This window comes from Dendrobates tinctorius, unplaced genomic scaffold (genome assembly GCF_039654945.1).
Source record: "Dendrobates tinctorius isolate UK_male_01 unplaced genomic scaffold, ASM3965494v1 ptg000144l, whole genome shotgun sequence".
NCBI lineage: Eukaryota > Metazoa > Chordata > Amphibia > Anura > Dendrobatidae > Dendrobates > Dendrobates tinctorius.
This window is the reverse complement of record NW_027361811.1, coordinates 12,288,883-12,307,545: the sequence shown is the minus strand read 5'-3', so window position 1 is coordinate 12,307,545 and position 18,663 is coordinate 12,288,883. Positions and strand designations below refer to the sequence as shown.

Here is an 18,663-nt window from a genome sequence, read left to right as displayed (position 1 = left end):
TTTACAATTTATTGTTACAGATCAATTATCAAATTGCCCTGATCTGTCTGGATATCCGCTTTGCACTGTAGATCCTTAGCACAATCCTACTGCTTTCTACCCTCCAGAAATACAAACCCTGATACTACTCCCTCCCACAACTCACTGAACAGCAGACAGCGAGCCCCATGTTCTGGGCCCTCTGAACTTAAAAGGGAACCTGCCACCATGAAAATGCAGTCATCATGTTATAAAGTAGGGAAAGCTGAGTACATTGATAAAGAGTTTTGTGAGAAAAGTGTGGGGTGGTTGGACTGACAGACAGGTCTGCCTGTGGAGAGAGGCAGAGGGATAGCGCAGTGTAGGCTGAGATATAGAGAAAGGGGTGTCATGTGGTAGTTTGACCATTAGAGGGCAGTGTGGAGTGTAAGAGAGAGTGACTGTGTAACTGCCATGGGTCAAAGTAAATGCCATTGGTCAAGGTAACTATCAGGTGATAGTGGGCGGAGCTACCAGGACTGGGAGTATAAAGGCTGAGGGAAAGTTCTGGAAGGTCCAGTCAGCCAGGGGAGCTCACTAGAGAGGAGGATCTGCCGTAGAGAGAAAGATGGTAAAAACCTTCAGAGAGTAACTGACGGTTGAAACGGTCACGGGGGGTGACCCAAAGGACGGTAGCCGCAGATGGAGACGGTCTGGGGGTACCAAGTGGACGGTGTACTTTGATTGGTAAAGCGCTGTGGTGGATGTGCCTAGGGCAGCCACAGTGAGGAGAGCCACAGAGGACACCACGGCGGTGAAACTAAGAAGTGAAGGTAGCCGGGTCTGTGAGCCATAGGACTGTGAAATTCCTGTGAAGAATTGCATCGGTCGTCAGAGAGGCGGCCAATAAAAACGGACCTGTTGAATATTACTCCTGTCTCAGTCTCGTGTCTGTCGGCGGCAAGAAGTGGGTCACCCCCCATTCCTGTTGGATCAGCACCTCCCCTCACCATACCTACAAAAGTATAATCTGTGTTTTATTCATTTAATCCTCTTCTATTTCTGGGACTTTTGGTCCAGTGGGCGGTCCTATCAGTGACTGATTGTTTGGTCCAGTGGGTGGTCCTATCAGTGGGTGACTTTTGGTCCGGTGGGCGGTCCTATTAGTGACTGACAGCTTCCTCACTATGCACTATTATACAAACATAGCTGTCAGTCACTGATAGGACCGCCCACCGGACTGAAAATCCCAGAAAGAGCAGAGATTAAATGATGAAAACACCGATTATACTGTTTTTTTTTGCTACAAAACTACATCAATCTTCTCAGCTCCCTCTACTCTATAACATGGTGCCTGGAAAATAAACAGGAATGTCCATTATGACAAATTCCCGTTAAGGAGTAATAATATTGTTGTTTAGACCAGCGCGCCCCTCTTTGCTAAGTGCAACTTTACTACTTAGATCACGAGGTCCGCGTTATCTGACTGAGTGCATAAACATTTTCTGGAATTGTAAGATGTATGGGAAAACCTGCGCAATAAATACATACTGAAGTATTTCTATTTGCCGTGCCAAATTCTCCCGTTCGTCTGTATATTCCCTGATAATTTCCATATCTCTGAAAGGGAGAATAAATCAGCATTACATTCCATCTATAAACATTATTAAAAACATTTCTCAAGAAGTGGCACTGGCTATATACCTTTCAGAACTCAGGCTTTGATCCGCATAATCACTTTTCAGAGCATCCAGCTCGCTCTGGAGGAAAGAGATGCTGGTTTGAGCCTCTAGGAGATCCTTTTTAAGTTTTTGATTTTCCTGGTGGAAATTGAGAGTTACATTTTTAAAGCTTAATGAGAAACCTGGAGATACCACACATTATTTTGTAAAAATGTATACAATGTATTTGTAAACAGATATTTATTTTTTTATTTATTTGTAAATATATGCATATATAAATCTTAAAAAAGTGCTATGATACATCATTTTATCAGTAGTCATCATGTTGGCTACTAAAGACAATGAGATGCCACGACACAAGGATTAATTTGATTAAAATGATAATTGAGCCCTGGATATTAGCACCAATTGTTGTTTTCTCCAAAAGTGATAACTCACCATGGTCAGCTCATGCAGACGTGTCTTCAGGGCAGCCACATCTTCTTTTAAGCTTATGTTCTTTGACTGTTCTTCCAGCTAGGCAATGACACAAATTAATACCTTAGATTATCAAGATTTACATTAAATGGAATCTGTCATCAGGTTTTTTACCATTTAATCTGAGAGCGCCAAGATGTAGGGACAGAGAACCTGGTTCCAGTGATCTGTCACTTACTGGGCTGCTTGCTGTAGTTTTGATAAAATAAGTGTTTTATCAGCAAGTCATTAACACTAGAGAACTAGATGTCATGTAGTCCTGCTTTGTGTAACTCCGGCCCATACCACTGATTGGCAACTTTTATCCTATGCACAGTGTACACAAAAAGCTGTCAATCGGGGATACACAGAACTCAACACTTAGAGAACTGCTAGACCTGCAGAAGACAAAAAAGTGATTTTATCTTAGCGATATTACGTAGCCCAGTAAGTGACACATTGCTGCAATCAGGGTCTCTACCCCTATATCACGCTGCTCTCAGATTACACAGAGGTGAAGAGGTGACAGATTCCATTTCAGTCTTTCCTATATATTTCAATGTAGTGCAGTACATATTACAAAACTGAAATTGATTAAGCATTAACACAAAAAGTGGAGTTATTGCCCAACCCAATCAGTCACTTCTCAGATAGTTCCAAGCATTTACTCATTTCATTAAACAAATATCTAAAATATGTCTATTAATTTATGCAAATTGTTATTCATTGTCAGCATCATTCTTTTCTGCTCATAAAATATTATATAATAAGTGTTTGACGTGTTAGGCACAGAAGGAAACAGTGAAAATTAAGTGCAGTCAATAGGTAAAGGTGATTGCATTTGCCACATGAAACATTTACCGGATATCTACATTACGTACAGTATCAATTGGACTAAAAAGCGGCAAACACATTTTACACAAATGCTCACACATTCAAAAATGTCCTCAAATCTGTGTAAGATTTATCTACAGCTTGCTTACGGGTTTTTGCCAAACCCCAGTCACATGCATTGTACTTTACTCTGGAGAAGAAGTCTTTGACAAAATTTCATAGCTAATTTGTCTCATGTCAACCAAATTTTAGGGATATCCATGGCTAACCAGCTAAGATAAAGCAGCCAGCGGCAGACAGCTGCTGGCAAGAAATTAGGGTCACGGGATGCATTAAAGAGGTCTTGATGGACATAACATGAACAAACTTTTGGATAAATAAAGAAGAAAATGAGGGAGAATACAGCTTACCAGAGGTTATTGAGTAATGATCCAAATGTCAGGTGTTATGAAGCCATGAAGCAGTGGAAATGGCTCCAAAAGGTTTCAGCTCATGGTGTAAAAATGTCATTTCTTTATTGAGTCAATCTTAAACACATATATAGGCATGTGCCACGGTCAAGAGCAGAGCCTACATGTTTCTGGTGTGTCCATCCTTAATCAAAGATTATTGACACACCCAAAATGCACAGGCTCTGCTCATGACCCCAGGACATGGCTATATATGTTTTTTGACTATGACTCAAAGGAATTCTTTTTTTATCAACTTTTTGGATTTATAGTTTTCTCTAGTCAAAACACAAGTGACATTGTTTCCAGTATACACCAGATAGCACAGAAAAGTAGCTGGAGTACCCAGAAAGGTTGGCTGAATTTGGAAAAGTTAGTCTGGAGAAATTTTGATAGGGGGTGACCTAACCAATATGTGTTCTTTGTCAAAACAGAGGTATGTTAGTAATATTGTTACGTGTAATAACTGAAGCAAGGGGACATCCACTTGAGATTTCCTTACTGTGCAATCGGAATGAATATATAGTTAAATGATTTTACCAACTGTAAGAAAAGTCCACCACCTTAATAATATCCAGTGTGTTAGGACTAAACCTTAGAATCCAATCTGGAGTCTGCATTTTGCACAAAAATCCTTACAGAAGCCCTCTTCCTCCCATCAAAGCTTTTATCCTCTTAATATATTCCAGTCATCATATTATGTAGCACTGTGTACTCACAATTGCTCATTTTGTGCTTCTACCCAGCTAATTCTTCTCTTTTCCATTAGGTCTATGCCATCACAAAATTAAAAACTGAATAGCTGAATCCTTCTAAGTTCTATGTAGAAACAGGAGGTAAAATTTCCCTCTATGAGTCATGAGACACTGCAAAAGTCCCTAGCAGTGAGGAGAAGGGAGGAGCTGGGTCAGGAGGTGAAGAGGGGAATTATAAATTCAGGGACAAGAGACTTCCTGTTTCTGCCCAGAGAAAAGAAAAGAATTAGCTGGGTAGAAAGGCAAAACGGGCAATTGTAAGTACACAGTGCTACAGTTGTGGCCAAAAGTATTGACACCCCTGCAATTCTGTCAGATAATACTCAGTTTCTTCCTGAAAATGATTGCAAACACAAATTCTTTGGTATTATTATCTTCATTTAATTTGTCTTAAATGAAAAAGCACAAAAGAGAATGAAGCAAAAAGCAAAACATTGATCATTTCACACAAAACTCCAAAAATGGGCCAGACAAAAGTATTGGCACCCTCAGCCTAATACTTAGTTGCACAACCTTTAGCCAAAATAACTGCGACCAACCGCTTCCAGTAACCATCAATGAGTTTCTTACAATGCTCTGCTGGAATTTTAGACCATTCTTCTTTGGCAAACTGCTCCAGGTCCCTGATATTTGAAGGGTGCCTTCTCCAAACTGCCATTTTTAGATCTCTCCACAGGTGTTCTATGGGATTCAGGTCTGGACTCATTGCTGGCCACCTTAGAAGTCTCCAGTGCTTTCTCTCAAACCATTTTCTAGTGCTTTTTGAAGTGTGTTTTGGGTCATTGTCCTGCTGGAAGACCCATGACCTCTGAGGGAGACCCAGCTTTCTCACACTGGGCCCTACATTATGCTGCAAAATTTGTTGGTAGTCTTCAGACTTCATAATGCCATGCACACGGTCAAGCAGACCAGTGCCAGAGGCAGCAAAGCAACCCCAAAACATCAGGGAACCTCCGCCATGTTTGACTGTAGGGACCGTGTTTTTTCTTTGAATGCCTCTTTTTTTCTCCTGTAAACTCTATGTTGATGCCTTTGCCCAAAAAGCTCTACTTTTGTCTCATCTGACCAGAGAACATTCTTCCAAAACGTTTCAGGCTTTTTCAGGTAAGTTTTGGCAAACTCCAGCCTGGCTTTTTTATGTCTCGGGGTAAGAAGTGGGGTCTTCCTGGGTCTCCTACCATACAGTCCCTTTTCATTCAGACGCTGACGGATAGTACGGGTTGACACTGTTGTACCCTCGGACTGCAGGGCAGCTTGAACTTGTTTGGATGTTAGTCGAGGTTCTTTATCCAACATCCGCACAATCTTGCGTTGAAATCTCTTGTCAATTTTTCTTTTCCGTCCACATCTATGGAGGTTAGCCACAGTGCCATGGGCTTTAAACTTCTTGATGACACTGCGCACGGTAGACACAGGAACATTGAGGTCTTTGGAGATGGACTTGTAGCCTTGAGATTGCTCATGCTTCCTCACAATTTGGTTTCTCAAGTCCTCAGACAGTTCTTTGGTCTTCTTTCTTTTCTCCATGCTCAATGTGGTACACACAAGGACACAGGACAGAGGTTGAGTCAACTTTAATCCATGTCAACTGGCTGCAAGTGTGATTTAGTTATTGCCAACACCTGTTAGGTGCCACAGGTAAGTTACAGGTGCTGTTAATTACACAAATTAGAGAAGCATCACATGATTTTTCGAACAGTGCCAATACTTTTGTCCACCCTCTTTTTATGTTTGGTGTGGAATTATATCCAATTTGACTTTAGGACAATTCTTTTTGTGTTTTTTCATTTAAGACAAATTAAATGAAGATAATAATACCAAAGAATTTGTGTTTTCAATCATTTTTAGGAAGAAACTGAGTATTATCTGACAGAATTGCAGGGGTGTCAATACTTTTGGCCACAACTGTATATAATATGATGACTGCAGTGTACTGGAGCATAAAAACTTTGATGGGAGGAGGAGGAGGAGGAGTGCTTCTTTAAAGGGAACCTGTCTCCTGAAAAAAAAAAAAGGTGTTAACTTGCAGAAATGGTGAAGCTGCCCCGCACCAGCACGTAGACCCACCCTGCTGAGAGGAAATTAACCTATTCCCCATGACAGCTTTCTGATTTCAGTCACGAGGGCGGCACCTTCACTGGTTCAGTCACCGCTCATAGCAATGATCTCATGAACTATTGCTCACAGAAAGCCCTCATGGCTACTGTAGCAATATGTTATATGTTGATGTGGCCTCTAGGGGTCTCACTACTTTGATGTGTGTAATATAGAATGTAAGAACTTGTTGGTTAGTTGTTGTTAGCAGACATCTTATAATGGAGGAATGTATCACAAGTCTCATGTAATAAACAAGCCTGAAGATATCCAAGGAGTGTGATCCTTGACTGGAAATACATAACAGAACATGGTGGCAGCTGGGCACAGAACCTGCAAATCCTTAGAGCTTGTGTGAGGCTGGGACTGTACAGAGGATCACAGAGAATCACAGCACTTGTAAGTACAGACTCCCTGACATTACTGCAAAATGGAGACTGGTCTGAAGCCCCCTCAGGGACTGGATGTGACTTCATGTAATTTGTCCCAGACTTGGAGACATTGGAAGGAAGAGTTTACACTGTATGTGGATCTCACAGTGGCCCCCCCTGATGACAAACGAAAAGTGAAGCTGTTTTATTACCTTATTTGGGAAAATGGCAGAGAATTAGCCCGCACCTTACTCCCACACACAGACAACCTCCTTCTAGCAGATATTGTGCAGGCATTTGATAAACACTGTGACCCAAAGAAGAATGAGACAGTGGAAAGATATAACTTTTTCACAAGACATCAGGAGGATGGTGAAAATGTGGACAGATATCTGACAGAGCTGAGGAGGCTGGCAACAACTTGTGGTTTTGGAGAGATCAGGGACAGTCTAATCAAAGACAGAATGGTGTGTGGCATAAGAGACAGTCATCTCAAAGAAAGATTGCTGAGAGAGGAAGACATGACTTTAGAGAAATGCATGCAAATCTGCAGGGCTGCTGAACTGACAAAACACAGCCTGAAGATGATGGCAGGCACCAGTGATAATGATAAGGTACATGCAGTATCTATGAAAGGAAAGACAAGACCAAGCTCCCCTATAAGCACTGTCCACTGCAAGAATTGTGGGAAAAGACATGAGAGAGACAAAACCAAGTGTTCAGCATATGGTGAAACCTGCAGGTCATGTGGCAAGAAGAATCATTTCTCAGCTGTCTGCAGGCAAGGAACAGGCAAACAGTACAGACAGCTCCACACTGTGACACGAGACACTGACAGTGCAGAGGACATTACATGGCTACAACTGCAGCCTGCAGCAGAGAAAGTCAATGTAGTCAGGCAGTCGGTAGGCAAGGATGCCAAGCAGCTTTATGCAACATTCTTGTTGGATGAGAAGCCCATTAGATTTCAGCTGGATTGTGGAGCAAGCTGCAATGTAATTCCATCTGCTCTGCTGAACAAACAGGTTTCTATTGAGCCAACTGACAAGGTACTGGTGATCTACAACAAAAGTGTTCTGAAACCGATGGGGACATGTAAGCTCAAAATACGGAACCCATGTAACAGAAAGAGTTATAGAGTTGAATTTACCATGTTGCGTGGTGGTAACCATGTACCATTATTGGGAGTAAAAGCTGTTCAGGCAATGGACTTAATAAAAGTACAGTCTCAGAATATTATGTCTGTTGAAGTTTCCCAGGATATACCAAATCCCAAACTAAATGCAGAGCACAACTTGGATATTCAGAAAATAAAAATGAAGTATGCTGATTTATTTGAAGGTGATGGGTGCTTTGAAGGTAAATATAGGCTTGAAATTGACAACACCGTGCAGCCTACCAGATGACCTACAAGGAGAGTGCCTGTAGCTTTAATGCAACCGCTGAAAGTAGAACTGCAAGATTTACAGAGAAGAGGCATGATAGCACCAGTCCATAAGAGCACAGATGGGATCAGCAGTTTGGTCATAGTGCAGAAACCATCTGGCAAGTTAAGAATATGCATTGATCCTAAGCCACTCAACAAGGCGCTGAAAAGAAATCATTACCCCATGCCGACATTAGATGATGTTCTACCAGATCTATCAAAAGCTAAAATATTTTCTGTAGGTGATGTGAAAAATGGATTTTGGTATGTGGCACTGGCTGAAGAATCAAGTTTATTGACAACATTTTCTTCACCATTTGGATGTTTTAAGTGGCTGAGAATGCCCATGGGACTAAAACCTGCTCCAGAGGTGTTCCAGCAGACGTTAATGCAGGCTTTGGAAGGACTTCCTGGAGTGAAGACAATAGCAGATGATATACTAATAGTGGGAGAAGGTGAAGATATGGAATCTGCAATCAAGGATCACGATCAGAAGATGATACAATTTTTGGACAGATGCAGAGCAAAACACATAAAGCTGAACCTGGACAAATTCAAACTGAAAATGACAGAAGTGGCCTATATTGGACATCGTCTGAGTTCAAACGGTGTAAAAGTGGATCCTGAAAAGGTGAGAGCAATACAAGATTTGCCTACCCCTACTGATGTTTGTGGAGTACAACGATTTTTGGGCATGGTAAATTATCTCTCCAAATTTGGCAGTCATCTGTCAGACATGTGTGAGCCACTGAGACAGCTAACCCACAAAGATGAGCTCTGGGAATGGACGGAAAGCCAGGAGACTGCTTTCCAATCAGTAAAGAAAGCTATTGCAGATGCAGCAACCCTAAAGTATTTGGATCCAGATCAAGAAGTAGTGGTACAATGTGATGCTTCAGAAAAAGGCCTTGGAGCTACATTAATGCAGAAGAAACAGCCACTCACATTTGCAAGCAGAGCCCTTACAACAACAGAGCAGGGATATGCTCAGATTGAGAAGGAACTACTGGCTGTGGTATTTGGGTTGGAGAAGTTTCACCAATACACCTATGGTTGACGGGTAAGAGAACAGTCGGATCACAAACCTTTGGAGAGCATTACAAAGAAACCATTACTACTGAATGCCCCAAAGAGACTACAGCGCATGCTGTTACGACTTCAGAAATATGATTTTGACATCGGGTACTGTCGAGGAAAAGACTTACTGATTGCAGATACGCTAAGCAGAGCTTACCTTCCTATCACAAATGATGAAGAGAAAGACATTGAAACCATCAATATGTGTAACTATCTTGCAGTGTCAAAAGAAAAGTTGAAGCAAATCCAGACTTTCACAGAGAAGGATAAAAGTCTCCAGAGTTTAAAGACTGTCATCTTGCAGGGCTGGCCAAAATACAAGCAACGTGCTCCAAGGGAAGTTTCACCATTCTTCCACATAAGAGATGAATTGTCAGTGCAGCAAGGAATCATCTTTAACCCCTTCATGACCAAGCCTATTTTGACCTTAATGACCAGGCCATTTTTTGCAATTCTGACCAGTGTCCCTTTATGAGGTAATAACTCAGGAACGCTTCAACGGATCCTAGCGATTCTGAGAATGTTTTTTCGTGACATATTGGGCTTCATGTTAGTGGTAAATTTAGGTAGATAATTTTTGCGTTTATTTGTCAAAAAATCAGAAATTTGGTGAAAATTTAGACAATTTTGCAATTTTCAAATTTTGAATTTTTATTCTGTTAAACCAGAGAGTTATGTGACACAAAATAGTTAATAAATAACATTTCCCATATGTCTACTTTACAACAGCACAATTTTGGAGGGTTAAAAGTTGACCAGCGACTTCTCATTTTTACAATAAAATTTACAAAACCATTTTTTTTAGGGACCACCTCACATTTGAAGTCACTTTGAGGGGTCTATATGGCAGAAAATACCCAAAAGTGACACCATTCTAAAAACTGCACCCCTCAAGATACTCAAAACTACATTCAAGAAGATTATTAATCCTTCAGGTGTTTCACAGGAACTAAAGCAATGTGGAAAGAAAAAATGGATATTTTAATTTTTCCAACAAAAATTTTCTTTTAGCATCAATTTTTTCATTTTCACATGGGAAACAGGATAAAATGGATCCTAAAATTTGTTGGGCAATTTCTCCTGAGTACAACGATACCTCATATGTGGTCATAAACCACTGTTTGGGCGCACGGCACGGCTCAGAAGGGAAGGAGCGCCATTTGACTTTTTGAATGGAAAATATGCTAGAATATTTAGCGGTTGCCATGTCGTGTTTGGAGAGCCCCTGTGTGCATAAACATTGGAGCTCCTCCACAAGTGACCCCATTTTGGAAACTAGACCCCCCAAGGAACTTATCTAGATGCATAGTGATCACTTTGAACCCCCAGGTACTTCACAAATTGATCTGTAAAAAAAAAAAAATACTTTTTTTTCACAAAAATGTTCTTTTAGCCTCAGTTTTTTCATTTTCACATGGGCAACAGGATAAAATGGATCCTAAAATTTGTTGAGCAATTTCTCATGAGTGCACAGATACCTCATATGTGGTCATAAACCACTGTTTGGGTGCACGGCATGGCCCGGAAGGCAAGGAGCACCATTTGACTTTTTGAATGGAAAATTAGCTCCAATCGTTATCGGACACCATGTCGCATTTGGAGAGCCCCTGTGCACCTAAACATTGGAGCTCCCCCACAAGTGACCCCATTTTGGAAACTAGACCCCCTAAGGAACTTATCTAGACGTGTAGGGAGCACTTTGAACCCCCAAGTGCTTCACAAAAGTTTATAACACAGAGCAGTGAAAATAAAAAATAATTTTTTTTCCTCAAAAATGATTTTTAGCACACTATTTTTAATTTTCACAAGGCTAACAGGAGAAATTGGACCACAAATCTTGTTGTCCAGTTTGTCCTAAGTACGCTGGTACCCCATATGTGGGGGGGAACCACTGTTTGGGCACACGGCAGGGCTCAGAAGGGAAGGAGCGCCATTTGACTTTTTGAAATGCAAATTACTTCCAATCGTTAGCGGACACCATGACCTTGTCTGAGCTGGGAAAGCCATCCAGTCTGGCCTAAGCTGTTACTAGTGGTTCAGCCGCTCGATTCTTATTCACATTCACGTCACTTGGCAAGTGAAAAGGTTTTAAATACTAGAGTAGGGACTGTCCCACAAGGGTTGCCGTGACGTGGCAGGATGGCTTGTGCATTATTTTGATCAAAATTATGTTTACTAAATACCCTTATTATTATTACTACCTTTATGCATTATTTGCAGTATATTTTTTACTTTTTAGTTCAGGATATTTGTTTTTTGCTTTTTGTTTTATCTAGATGTGTAGTGAGCACCTTGAACCCTCAAGTGCTTCACAAAAGTTTATGACGCAGAGCCGTGAAAATAAAAAAAAAAATTTTTCCCTCAAAAAATTATTTTTTAGTGCGCAATTTTTTATTTTCACAAGGGTACCAGGATAAATTAGACCCCAAAATTTGTTGTCCAGTTTGTCCTGAGTACGCTGGTACCCCACATGTGGGGGGGAACCACTGTTTGGGCACACGTCGGGGCTCGGAAGGGAAGTAGTGACATTTTGAAATGCTGACTTTGATGGAATGGTCTGCGGGTGTCATGTTACATTTGCAGAGCCCCTGATGTACCTAAACTGTGGAACCCCCCCACAAGTGACCCCATTTTGGAGACTAGACCCCCCAAGGAACTTATCTAGATGTGTGGTGAGCACCTTGAACCCCCAAGCGCTTCACAGAAGTTTATAACGCAGAGCCGTGAAAATAAAAAATATTTTTTTTTCCACAAAAAAAAAAAATGATTTTTAGCCAGCAATTTTTTTTTCACAGGGGTAGCAGGATAAATTGGCCCCAAAAGTTGTTGTCCAGTTTATCCTGAGTACGCTGATACCTCATATGTGGGGGATGACCACTGTTTGGGTACACGTCGGGGCTCGGAAGGGAAGTAGTGACATTCTGAAATGCTGACTTTGATGGAATGGTCTGCGGGCATCATGTTACATTTGCAGAACCCCTGATGTACCTAAACTGTGGAACCCCCCCACAAGTGACGCCATTTTGGAAACTAGACCCCCTAAGGAACTTATCTAGATGTGTGGTGAGCACCTTGAACCCCCAAGTGCTTCACAGAAGTTTATAACGCAGAGACGTGAAAATAAAAAATATTTTTTTTTCCTAAAAAAAATGATTTTTAGGCAGCAATTTTTTTTTTCACAAGGGTAGCAGGATAAATTGGACCCCAAAAGTTGTTGTACAGTTTGTCCTGAGTACGCTGGTGCCCCATATATGGGGGGGAACTATTGTTTGGGCACACGTAAGGGCTCGGAATGGAAGTAGTGACGTTTTGAAATGCAGACTTTGATGGAATGGTCTGCGGTCGTCATTACGTTTGCAGAGCCCCTGATGTGCCTAAACAATAGAAACCCCCCACAAGTGACCCCATTTTGGAAACTAGACCTCCCAAGTAACTTATCTAGATGCCTGGTGAGCACTTTGGACCACCAAGTGCTTCACAGAAGTTTATAACGCAGAGACGTGAAAATTAAAAAAAAAAAAAATTTTCCACAAAAATATTTTTTTAGCCCCCAATTTTTTATTTTCCCAAGGGTACCAGAAGAAATTAGACCCCCAAAGTTGTTGTGCAATTTTTCCTGAGTACGCTGATACCCCATATGTTGGGGTAAACCACTGTTTGGGCACACGTCGGGGCTTGGAAGGGAGGAAGCACCGTTTAACTTTTTGAACGCAAAATTGGCTGGAATCAATGGTTGCACCATGTCGCGTTTGGTGACCCCCTGATGTGCCTAAACAGTGGAAACCCCTCAATTCTAACTCCAGCCCTAACCCCAACACACCCCTAACCACAGCCCTAACCCCAACACATCCCTAACCCTAATTCCAACCCTAACCATAACCCTAACCCCAACAGACCCCGAACCCTAATCCCAACCCTAACCATAACCCTAACCACAAGCCTAACCCTCTTTCCAACCCTAACCCTCTTTCCAACCCTAACCCTCTTTCCAACCCTAACCCTCTTTCCAACCCTAACCCTAACCCTCTTTTTAACCCTAACCCTCTTTTTAACCCTAACCCTCTTTTTAACCCTAACCCTCTTTTCAACCCTAACCCTAACACTCTTTTCAACCCTAACCCTAACCCTAATGGAAAAATAAAAATAAAAATATTTTCTTTATTTTATTAGTTCTGCCTACCTATGGGGGTGATAATCGGGGGGGTTTATTTACTTTTTCTTTCATTTTGATCACTGTGAGAGTGATCAAAATGAAAGAATGGAATCTGCAGCCGGCAGATTCGGGCGGGCGCACTGCGCATGCGCCCGCCATTTTCAAAGAAGGCGGCGCCCATCATCCGGACCCGAGGGACACCGGGAGGGACGGGGGGACTCAGGAGGTACCGGGGGGGTGAGGGGGGGATCGGAGGCTGGCGGGGAGCAGAGGGAATGGGAGGGGGGCATATGATGACAGCGGCGGCAGATCGCCGCTGTCATTCAGTTGCGGGGGGGGGCGATCGCCGGTGGGGGGGGGTGGAATCGGTGTCTCCAGCCATGTCCGATGCTACAGCAGCGTCGGACATGGCTGGATTGTAATATTTCATCAATTTTCATTGATGAAATATTACTATCGCTCTGACTGGCTGTTTCACTTTTAACAGCCAATCAGAGCGATCGTAGCCATGTGGGGGCGAAGCCACGCCCCCTGTGGTGAATTACAAAGCCCCCTGTATCTGCGGGTCGGGTGACCTTTCAGTGACCCCGGTCACCCGACCCGCAGGGGGGCTTTGAAGTCATGATGCCACATAGGCATCACTGGTCAGATTTGAACCAGGTTTCATGACGCCTATGTGGCGTCATTGGTCGTGAAGGGGTTAAAGGAGACAGGGCGGTTATACCAGAAGTTCTCAGAAGAGACATACTGAAAACACTGCACTCTTCCCACTTAGGCATTGAAGGATGTCTACGTCGAGCGCGAGAATCTGTTTATTGACCAGGTATGAATGACCACATTAAAAATTATATAGCACAATGTGAAATATGTGCATCCTGCAGTGATAAGCAACCAAAGGAGACATTGCAACCACATGAAATTCCACCTAGGCCATGGTCAAAAATAGGAACAGACTTGTTCACATGGAATGACAAAGAATACCTGATTACAGTGGACTATGTCTCTAACTTCTGGGAGGTTGATTTGTTGCAGGACACAAGGGCGGGAACACTGATTAAAAAACTCAAGGCCCATTTTGCCAGGTATGGCATTCCAGATGTCGTTTTCTCGGACAATGCGGCGCAGTTTATTTCGGAAGAGTTCAAAACCTTCAGCAAGAAATGGGAATTTGAACACCAGACGTCTTCTCCCAGATATCCTCAGAGTAATGGGAAAGCAGAGTCAGCAGTAAAAACAGCCAAAAGACTCATGCAGAAAGCAAAACAGGTGGGTACTGATGTATATCTGTCTATACTGGATCATAGAAACACACCCACTCAAGGCCTAGACAGCAGTCCGGCACAGAGGCTCATGAGTAGGCGTACAAAGACACTCTTACCAACTGCTAGTCATCTGTTAAAGCCAAAGTTGCTGGGAAACATCAAAGCTAAATTACAGAAGAATCAAGCTTTCTATTACAATAAATCTGCAAAGGATCTGCCTGAGCTCCAGAGAAATGACAACATTCGGCTGCAGCCAAGCAGCACGTTTGACAAACACTGCAAGAAGGCAAAAGTTGTCCAGAAACTAGGACCTCGGTCCTATGAAATTCTAACAGAGGAAAGAAGAAGACAAAGGAGAAATCGGAGATATCTGAGGAAATCACAAGAAAGAGATAATTCATTTTCATGGCCTTTTGAGCAGTATCCTGACACCCAAGACAACGAGGCAGCAAGTACAAGTCAAGTACCAACAGTGACAGCTGACCATCAGGGTGAGGATTCTGGCCAGAGACAGACAATATCAGAAGGCATATTACCAGAATCAGAAGATGTAGATGTAGACAGTGACACATCTTATGTTACTAGAGCTGGCAGAATTATCAGAAAGCCGGCGCACCTCAAGGATTATATCTAACTGGACTTATTATGTTATAGCTCTAACTTGGTCATGGTGTACATTGTTTATTCATTTTATTGTTCTTTCAGTTAAAAGAGAAAGGATGTAGCAATATGTTATATGTTGATGTGGCCTCTAGGGGTCTCACTACTTTGATGTGTGTAATATAGAGTGTAAGAACTTGTTGGTTAGTTGTTGTTAGCAGACATCTTATAATGGAGGAATGTATCACAAGTCTCATGTAATAAACAAGCCTGGAGATAGCCAAGGAGTGTGATCCTTAACCGGAAATACATAACAGAACAGCTACTGCTACATGTTAGGGCTTATAGAGACACCAGTTTTTCACATAAAAGTTCTATCAGTTTATTTTTGCAGGCCGAGTGGTCCGCACCAAAAGACAGAGTCACTTGGATGCCATCTGTGTCCCATCTGTGTGCTGTCAGTTTTTCATTCTTTGATAGAAGCTTAAGAAACCGCCATCAGCTTTTTTTTCGTTTTGCTTTTAAAAAAAACCTGAAGAAGCTCTGATGGTAAAACCGGACACACTGACCAAACACTGCCAAAAATCTGATCCTAAACACTGACAGATCAGTCATTTGTTCTGCATACAAACGACAGATACAAAACCATTCCTGTATCCTTCCATCACCATCACAGAGGAGACAAGCAACGCTTCAACCTCAAAACATAGGTCTTTTCCACGCCTTATTTTCTCAGTTCCATGCGTTGCTCGTCTCCCCTGTATTGGTGATGGAAGGAATTCTTTTTGCACCATGGATGTTGTCGCCATTCTCCTCTGTCGTTTGGATTTGATTTTTTTCTGGGGGTCGTCTTGCTTTTTGGGGTACGTGCATGCCCTGATTTTATACGAGTGCAGGAGGCTGTCGTGATCCGAATTGATTGTTGACAAGTTTTTTTTGCATACGAGAAAAAAATCACATTTGAATGAGCCTTTACACCAGCATCAGCTTGTCAATTTGTGCTCGCCGTTTGTATAGGGAACCGTAGTTATTACCTGGCTGATGACCCTTATCTAAAATGGCTGATGCCCACTATCTGCAATTATCTGGCTTTTAATTTGTTCTTGATAAGATCCAGAAGAGCTGGTCTTTCTTTGGTATATGTCTACTTGGGGCCTTATCTCCAGCCCCCTCTTCACACAAATGGATTTTCCACCTAGTCAAGATGGGAGCTGACTAGTTTGACAATCGAAAGATATCTTAAATGGATTTTTCATTCTTCTAGACAAACTTGGCATCAAGGTCAACCTATGGATGACCTTTTGTATAATGCTACAATTATGATGGAGCTAACAATAGCATTACTTGTCCAGGGAACATGAGTAGAAAGCAGTTAGCTCTATAAATACCGGCAATAATAATGGTGAGATAATGATTCCATTAGCCAAACATCAGGCAGCCAACTGCTTTACGAAAAGATTAATCATCTACACAAATGTTATGTTCACTTTCTACCTTGCTAGAAAAAAGTCTGCATGTCAGCTGTATCCACACCGGCCCTCCTGGCAGTGCTGAAGTTACCTTTTTTAGCTTTTTAATTGCGACCTGGAGTTCAGCTACTTCAGATTCATGTTGGCGCTTCAAGTCATTGAGGGCTTCTTCTGCCTTCCTCTTCTCCTAGAATAGTAAAAAAAAAATGAAATGTATTCTTGTTCTTAAGGTTTTCCTGCATTACATATGAGAAAAGTGAGAAACCATTGCAGACGGGATATATTGATGGTACAGCATTGGTGGCCAGTGCCCAGGACAGGGCAAGCATTCCGAGTCTTCTAAGTAGTGAACTATTAGCACTCCCTGAGTCCATGCCACCAGTTCAATGTTCAACTTCTTATTTCCCCAAGTACATTTATTGTATTTTTACCAAAATATTGATGTATTTAAAGTAAGGCTCAGTTCACACTGACGTACATTACACTTGTCTGTTATTTTGTATCAGCTATGCAACCATAAGCAGTGTGGCCCCATTGATTATTATGGGTTCTATTTTGTGCCAGCTTTAAGAATGGACCCAAAAGAGAACCCACACATCATAATAACCATAAACCCCTGCTAACGTTTTTATAATTAATGCTACAGATCCTTTTTCATCTGAATTCCTTTTGTGTGTTCCTCAGGGGCCATACTAAGTGCAAGCTGACCCCGCCCACAAAGTACGTCCTGACGCTGGCACTGGTGAACACTGCTTGCTTTGGTCACAGAGCAAGAACAAATTAATGGGCCGGTGGCCGGCAAAATACAGCTGAAGGCCCAAGCATTGTGGTCCCTGGGAATGTGCCCACGGAGTGGGGTGGATAAAAGGTCATAGAGGGCCGTAAATGGCCCAAGGGCCTGAGGTTCCTCAACATTACTATTCCTCCAGCCCAGCACCAACCTAACCACATTTCTAATCATTGCAGCCCTCCTGCCCCGCAGTCTCCATGTATAGATTGATATGTATAGCACAGAAATCATTGGCGGTTGTCATACAGTAACTCTGTTGCTGCCTATGCAGAGTGCAACAGTCAAGCTGTTCTGTGCTCTGCATAGGCAGCAACAGAGGTGACAAAGCGCTCAGTATAACGATTACACTGACTTAGGCAAAATTATCTCTACTGTTGTGCTCTTGGGGTTCTGCATAGCTACTGTAGCTGCATGCAAGAAGGTTGCCATATTCTGAAGAGTGCTTGGCGGGCACTCACGGCTCCCATGTACTTTTAGTAGAATCGGCGCTTGCTGCTGGCTCAGTGGAGATTCCTTAGAGGGTGGTCATACCATTCTGGTTCATCTTGAACCATGGGGTGGGTTTCTCTAAACTGACACCCAGGGCACCCACCCCTATGACATTACACCACTGATCCAAGAATAGAAAGTGCTTGATCCAGGAGTTTGTATACTTAGCAAATCATCTAAAAAAATAAACCCCAAAGCGTCACATTAATTCTGTATGCATTCTACGTTCATGACATATCCGATACCCATGCTGCAAGTTAGATGATTATTACAATATTAATACGCAAGGCTATGGGCTGAATGACTTAATAGTAGAGAAAGCCGTATTCCCAACACTGAACAGTCTGGATGCTGCAGAACCTCTTGAGAAAAAGGAAGCTCAGGGCAGAGTGAGATCTTCAGTACATCAGTGAGGTGTGCATTATTCTGCAAGCCAGAGTGGTTCAAGTCACAGTGCTGGGTGGAAATATTCCCTCAAGGGATTAAAGCCTCTGGGTCAGGATACACTGCAAAAACGAAACAGCATTGACTGCAGCAAGCAGCGCTTTTTTTAATACAAACTCTGCATAAAGACACATTTGGTATGGCAGTGTGCACCCTCCATGTTTGACACCCAGATTCAGAACCCACATGATATGACTCCTAAATAAACTGACGTGTATGAACCCTTATGTCTGATAGGATGAGCCGAACGTAATGTTACTGCACAAATCCTTCAGCCTGTGCTGCACATATTATTCTCCCCTAGGGGGCGCCAAAGGCCCATTTTGCTTTTAATCGCCATGTAAAGGAAGCCAC

General features: G+C 42.3%; 1 protein-coding gene across 1 annotated transcript in view; it reads right to left on the bottom strand.

Annotated features, from left to right (window-relative positions):
* The window catches only part of RASEF (RAS and EF-hand domain containing), a 108,355-nt gene that overhangs the window by 28,351 nt on the left and 61,341 nt on the right, over positions 1 to 18,663 (bottom strand). The window contains exons 4-7 of the mRNA XM_073546034.1: positions 16,678 to 16,773; positions 2,079 to 2,156; positions 1,663 to 1,778; positions 1,510 to 1,578 (exon numbers count right to left, since the gene is read on the bottom strand). Coding sequence (XP_073402135.1) covers positions 1,510 to 1,578; positions 1,663 to 1,778; positions 2,079 to 2,156; positions 16,678 to 16,773 — 359 coding nt within the window. The remainder of the gene's footprint in view (positions 1 to 1,509; positions 1,579 to 1,662; positions 1,779 to 2,078; positions 2,157 to 16,677; positions 16,774 to 18,663) is intronic.